Source organism: Acanthaster planci, linkage group LG01 (genome assembly GCF_054643075.1).
Source record: "Acanthaster planci isolate LZ-2023a linkage group LG01, COTS_SCS, whole genome shotgun sequence".
In the NCBI taxonomy this organism is placed as follows: Eukaryota; Metazoa; Echinodermata; class Asteroidea; order Valvatida; family Acanthasteridae; genus Acanthaster; species Acanthaster planci.
Genome location: NC_141777.1, coordinates 19,040,360 through 19,047,326, shown reverse-complemented (window position 1 = coordinate 19,047,326; position 6,967 = coordinate 19,040,360). Strand labels below are relative to the sequence as shown.

The window sequence follows — 6,967 nt, the reverse complement described above, 5'->3', positions numbered from 1 at the left end:
TATTCATACACTTCATTAATCACAATCACATTACGGAGTTGAGAAGAAGGTCCAGTTTTAGAGGCAGGAGGAAACCAGAGTACCCGGAGAAAACCTGCGAGAGCGGGTATGGACTGGAAACCAAATGCACTTAAAGCCTGGGCAAAGCCGGGACTCGAACCCGGGCCTTATTGATGCAAAGCGCGGAAAGAACGCTAACCCGCTCCCCCCGAGGGTGCTATGTCTGTGGGACTGTCCATTTCAAAACACGCCCTCTTCCGTTCCGCTCAGAGCGGATAGATTCAGGTTAGTCTGGATACCAGACCCGACGATTTTGACTACTCTACGAATCAAGGGTCCGGTATCACGCAGTGTCCACGTGACTAAAACTGGAGGAATTCCTCCAGTTTCCCAGAAATGGCCAAAATATTCCGCAGTCGTCTCGTCTATATTCGGCATGTTCAGATGTTTGGCTAGTTGTTGAACGTAAACTCCTGTGTCCTAATGACAGCTGTTGATCCTACAGTAGTTGACTTTACACTGAAATCGAAGGTTGCCTTGGCCGAAATCAATGCCAGGCGAAATGCAGAATATAACTGAAGGTCTCCTCGGTAACCTCCGCAAAGGAAAATTCAGGAAGAATCAGGACCTGACGACTGGCATGTGCCCACACAAACACGGTGAACCACTGTAATGAAGTCGGAAACACCCGGGCTCTCACCTTGTGACCCCTGACCCTTGCGTCATATCTATTTATATCCGTGGGTGATGCCTGACCTAACATTTTTATCAGGGAACCAGAATAGATTCAGTGTTTACTTGCTGTTCACTGTTCTCACCATGTGAGGGCGCTATGACCAGTCAAACATTTTGGGTATAGTTCCCCATTGGGCAGCGTCATTTTTATTAAACAACTTTATGGACAAAGACCACGTAAAATGTTTTTTCCTGTGATAAAAATGGTTGCATTGCCAGTCTTGAGGGAGACTAATCTTCACGCCTCGTGGAAGCTTCCCAGGGTGAAATGTCGGACTTAATATAAGTTCTCTTTGAAAAAAACATCCCCCAGAGCCCCGATCGTAGTCTTCATTTTGTGTTTCCCTAGTGGGTTGCTTTAAAACTAAATAAATAAATAAATAAAAATCAAAACACTACTGGCCACACGCCCAGGTCACGCTGACGCACATTTCGTGCACTAACCTATGTTAGTGAATCCCACGAGATCTTGTTTCAGCCAATCAGATGATAAAGAACCAGCAAAAAAGAGGCTTTTTGTAGAGCGGGGGGCATGTGGCCAAGTGGTTAGGGTCTGTGGCTCCTATTCATAGGGTTGGAGGTTCGGATCCAGTTGCTGGTAGTATGTTGTGGCCCTTGGCAAGCCATTTCACCCCCTGCTTGCCCCTCTCTGCCCAAAAGTATATAAATGGATACCAGCATTAGCTGGGGAAACAACCTGCGATGGACTGGCATCCCACCCAGGGGGAATAGAAATATTCTCAGTCGTTCATGCCAAGGAAACCGGAGATAAACATCGGCCTGATGAGCCCAATTGGCTCGGGCCAAACTTGCTTTTTTATACTGTGAATACCGGTAACCGTTCTTTACTGACCTCAATACTGGATTATGTGTCTAATACATCCATATGATGTATAAAAACTGTTGACCGTAAAACCTGGAAAAAATTTTAAGTAAATTTTACAAAGTATCTCTCCCCATTAAAGCTCATAAAAAGACTGATACTCGAATGCTCAGGTAAATGCAACACGTTATGGCAGATGTATGCAATATATATCACACAGGCTAAAGACGTAACAGCCTACCACTCCTCTTCCGCAGTTCTCAGCAACACTCTGGGCATTTTGGTTTCGGAACACTGACGGAAGTGTTCCAAATTTCACTTTTGAACACAATGCGAGGCACGAAACTTCCCACTGAACGATAGAAAATCTACACATCGTGACTAACTTAACAGTCAGGCAATTGATGTCCGCACATTCGATTGATGGAGTTCACTTGCCGTGCACCCTTGTTTAGTAAAAATCAAAGCGTCGCGGTGAAGGCACATATTGGCAAAACTATGGTCAATAAATTGCGTGACTAACCCAGTCACGCAAACATCTCGAGAAATCACAATTTCCGTCTGGTTGTTTAGGCTTGCGCAACGTAGGCCTACATCAAATCAAAACACGCTTAGCCGCGGTGCGTTTATCTAAGGTAGCGCCAAAATGGTTCGTTTGTATAAGGGCCCATTAATGACGAACGATTCCCTCTGTAGTGCACAAACACTCAAGTCAGCAGCAACATCGTGGAATTTTCAGGAGTTACTTCCTCGTTTGCTTTTCAGTCACGACACGCAAAGCGGAAGTGGGACGAAACCTGGCATGCAAGTTCATAAAAGGTCGACTACACAATAGTCATTCCCACACCGGTGCAAGACCTTGCCAATAGTGACCGTGTTCTGATCTTTTAAGCTATTTAGTCAAACGCAGCTCCGGCACATTGATTCCATAAACTCACTACTACAGTTTCCAATTGGGGGACAATCCGAACTTATTTGTTTCACACAGAGAACCGCCTGACGAAGAATTTCGAACGCAGAATTACAATTTGCAGAATGGCTGTCCCTCGTTTGAATATCGCACTGATGCCAGTGCTCCATTTGTTGGTGGCTGTATTTGTTCTGACGCTTTCGTCAAACAGGATTAATGCCGACCCAAGTCCATCTGGTCTTCCCAGTAAGTCGGCACCCTGCAAGCTGTGGAATAGCACCAAGTTAGACTGCAGCGCGCGAAATCTGTCTTTGGTACCAGCCAACCTCCCGCCAATGGTAACCGCTGTCGATCTGTCTTCGAATGAGATCTTGGAGTTGACTACGCGCGATTTTTCCGCCCTGGCAAGTCTGAAGGTTCTGAATCTCTCCCTTAATGTCCTATACCGTATTGGTAACAACACCTTCCGCAGCCTTGTGTCGCTGCAGAGTCTGGATCTATCCCAAAACAACATCGAGTCTTTGGAATACAGTGCTTTCACGGGGCTCCTGGAACTAGAGGATCTTGATCTGTCGTCAAATTACATCATCTCAGTGTCAGCAGGAGCATTTCGAGATCTCCAAAACCTCCGTCAACTCTCACTTTACTACAATGACATAAGCGTGTTGCCGTCTGACGCTATGAGAAATTTACGCAGGGTACATACGCTGGACCTGTCACAAAACTTGCTTGACCCGAGAGACGAGTTCCAACTTGGAGACGGTTTCCAATCAATGAGAAGCTTGCAACGGCTGCTACTGTCGGGAATGAATATAGGGTATCTCCGTAATCATTCTCTCTCAGCTCTCCGCTCTCTGCCGATAACACACCTTGACCTCTCCTGGAACAGTCTCTACCTGATAGGCAACGGTACTTTTTCTCCGCTCCAAAATCTCAGGCAGCTGAGCTTAAGTAATACATATTACAACGCACTTGACAAGTTACCGTCTGGAATTGTTCAGTTGGATCTAAGCGGCGCGTTGCCAGACGTTCTTACAAGCTACACCCTTTCTGTACAAGTTGTGCGCCGTTTATCACAGTACCTGCCAAATATTACGTCTGTCTCATTCGCAGACCTCAGGATATGGGAAATTGAGGAAGGGGCGCTAGGTTTCATGTCGACTCTCCAAAAGCTCGATGTAAGTCTAAACTTTCTTGGTTCTCTGACCAAGCATGCCTTTGCAAACCTGAACAATCTGCAAGAGCTAGATCTCTCTGATAATTTCTTGGAACAAGTGCCTGCTAAATCACTGCTTGCATTCAACCGTACAAAGTCACTCAGGGTTCTAAACTTGGCAAGGAACAAGCTAAGCCGGCTGGAACGTAATGACTTCATATCCGTGCCCTTCTTGACAAGTTTGAACCTCAAGGGGAATCAACTGCATAATTTAGCAGGTAGTCTGGGGGTACTTCAGCACCTGGAGTACCTGTACCTAGCTGACAATAAATTTCATCAGATTCCACCTACCGGCTGGAGCACTATTCTCCCAGCTCTGAGTGTTTTAGACATTTCCCGGAACGAGGGCGGAGAATATCTTACAAACACCCTCAGTTATTTGTCACCAAACCTCAAGGAGTTATATGTCAACAACATAGAAAAAGATTTCTTGCTCGCAGTTGTACGCAACTGCTCTTCCCTTGGTACGCTGGATGTGTCCTACAACGGTATCAGCGATGACTCTTTTTACGAATCGGGTGGGTACGGGTGGGCAACCTTGGGTTTGCCGCTTTTGGAGACGGTTAACCTCGGAGGGAACTCACTTACATACCTTTCAACGAGTGTCTTCGATAATAACCGACGCCTTCGCCGTGTGAATATCAGCCAGAACGCATTGGTTGCTGTGAGTGCCAGTACCTTCGCGAATCTGGCCCTGCTCGAGGTGCTTGACCTCAGCCACAACATGCTCACAAACATCTCAGCTCTTACTCCCCAGCTCCCGAGTTTGAAATCGGTGACTTTCTCCGGAAACAAAATCACGTTCGTTGATATTGAACTCTTGTCGTCTAGCCAGCAGCCGGCTCTGCGCGTGCTGGACCTGAGCGAAAATGCATATTCATGCACATGCGATATACAGGATTTCCGAGATTGGCTTCTTGAAGACACGAGAATCTTTTTACTCTCTCCGTTAAAGTACAGATGTAGTTCCCCAGAAGACCACCAAGGGGATTTGGTAGCACGACTTCAATTAGACTACTGTGTATCATACCTCGCTGTATACCTGGGAGTTGGACTGGCGTCAGGGTCGATATTGATCTTGGCGGTTATCTTCCTCTGCGTCCGTTACCACTGGCACCTGCGCTACAAGTTCTTCATGGTGTTTCGGCGTGGCTTGATACAACGGGACACCCGAGACGCAGCAGCAGAGGAGGATAACAACAACATGCCCAGATTCGACGCCTTCGTGTCCTACAACGACCACGACCGGGAGTGGGTAATGCAGCAGCTGATTCCCCAGCTGGAAGATCACCAGGAGGACGACAAGCGGTTCCGGCTGTGCCTGAGCGACCGCGACCTCCCGGCGGGAGACTCCAAGATGGATGTCACCGTGGAGGCCATCCAGAACAGCGGACGGACCATCCTGGTACTGACCGACCACTTTATGGAGAGTGAGTGGTGCTACTACGAGATGCAGATGGCCAACCTGCGGCTCGTTAATGAGGGCCGGGATGTGCTGGTTTTGGTCCTACTGGAGGAGATATCTGACCATAAGATGACGATTCTTCTGCGCCAGACACTGTGCCGAAAGAGCTACCTCAAGTGGCCGAAGGACGGGCTCGGCCAGCATCTGTTCTGGGAGCGGCTCAGAGAGGAACTGAAGATATCCCCCAACGTCAATCATCGTCTGGATGTATAAATTAGTTTGATGGTGTATATGACGACCCAGGTTTGTTGCAAACACTAAGTTCAAACCGGCAACGCATTATTCCAGTCTTAAGCGTCCTTTTCTCAGACAAAACATAAAAATTTTCTTATTATGTATCTAGACCTTTCCACATTTTCCTAAAGATGATATATTTGAAAGACAGACTGCACACAAAGTGATCGGGAAATTTTCACTTGTTGTGCTGAACACTTGGGAAAGTGCACGACCTGAGCCTGAAGAAGACATCATTTCAAAAGTACTGTACATGTACACAAAGTCATGTTTATAACATGGACAATTTTACGTCCCAAGTCCGAGTTATTCTCCTTTGTTTTCAATTACTGATAATACAAGGGAGCTGTTATAAAGTTCCAGGGACCTTGTTATAACAGTGTTTCTGTTCATTAACTTTCTAAAAGCGGTGAGGAAGTTTTTGAATTCATACAATGTCACATTCCGTAACGTGTATTCTCTCTCAAACCTCCTGCCCATGTGACAAACCTTTCCATAATAGTTGTCGTTAACTTAAATTTTTCCCCTTTAGACAAATTAGGGCCACCTGGCCTAACTTCAAAAAAGCTGTTTGAATCGAACGAAGAGAATAATACTCTGATAAGAATCAGAGGGTAGTGACGCTTTCCAATGCACGCCGAACAATGTAAATTAATACTGTTGACCTGCATGCCATGAGACTGTAAGCAAACAATTGTGCTTCACACTCGTTTTGTTGAGCCCGAACGGGCCAATGCAAAAGTCAACAAACCCACCCCTATTTTGTTACTAAAGGATACTCCTCAGCTTTTCACCTGTAAATATTTCAGTGACGATAGTATATTGGATAGAATTGCATTGAAATGAACTTTTAGATTTTGTGGTCACAGATTGATGGGGGGGGGAGGACTCTCTGATCTACCAAAACGTGACGACCTTGGACAAGCCAGTTCGGGGTTGGCTCTCGTAAATTCAATCCATTAAGCCTTAAACCGCCACGGGCCGGTAGGCCGGCGGTAGAATTTTAGACTTAACCTGTTGATGTGCAGTAACTTTTAAATATCTCATAAACATGATGTGGCATTTATCGGACATTACTGAGGGTCACTGAGGTAGAGAATACAATCTGAATATCCTAGTCGCCAGTGCTGGGTAGTATTACTAGACTGATGACTTGCCGCGGCCCTTGCCACGTGGTAATAGCATAGGCGGATGGTGAGTCTGATAACTTGACTCTTACATGCCCTGGTTTTTTTGAGATCCGATTTTGGAAGGTCAACATCAGCCAGTTGAATATTCGTTATGTGTTTGCTTATCAAGTTTTCTGTAAAGTAGTTTGTTCCGATGCTAGTTCTCCCGAGCAGGGGCCGTGGTTTGTAATGATGAACACACTGCCCATAAACTTTGGACTAGCAAGAGTCGTCCAAATGTTCTACGTGGCGTAAGCTTGAAGCTACAAGATTTGCTCTCCTATCTTTTATTCCGATAATCTCATCTTCTAATCTGAAATTGTCCACCGATAGTTCACTGCTGCATCACCCACTCCCGGCACTTTCATCTGTTTTAACTCAGTACATTAACTGTGTAATGTAGTATAAGCCTAAG

General features: G+C 46.0%; 1 protein-coding gene across 1 annotated transcript; it reads left to right on the top strand.

The window, feature by feature from the left end:
- The first annotated feature begins 1,990 nt into the window (after positions 1-1,990).
- LOC110978185 (toll-like receptor 2 type-1) lies at positions 1,991-5,760 on the top strand. The gene has a single exon (XM_022232966.2). The coding sequence runs from the start codon at positions 2,594-2,596 to the stop codon at positions 5,360-5,362; it is 2,769 nt and encodes a 922-aa protein (XP_022088658.1). The 5' UTR covers positions 1,991-2,593; the 3' UTR covers positions 5,363-5,760.
- Positions 5,761-6,967: the final 1,207 nt, after the last annotated feature.

Bases quoted from the DNA above. Each gene is read 5' to 3' on its own strand.
- LOC110978185 (XM_022232966.2), top strand. From the start codon at position 2,594: ATGGCTGTCCCTCGTTTGAATATCGCACTGATGCCAGTGCTCCATTTG.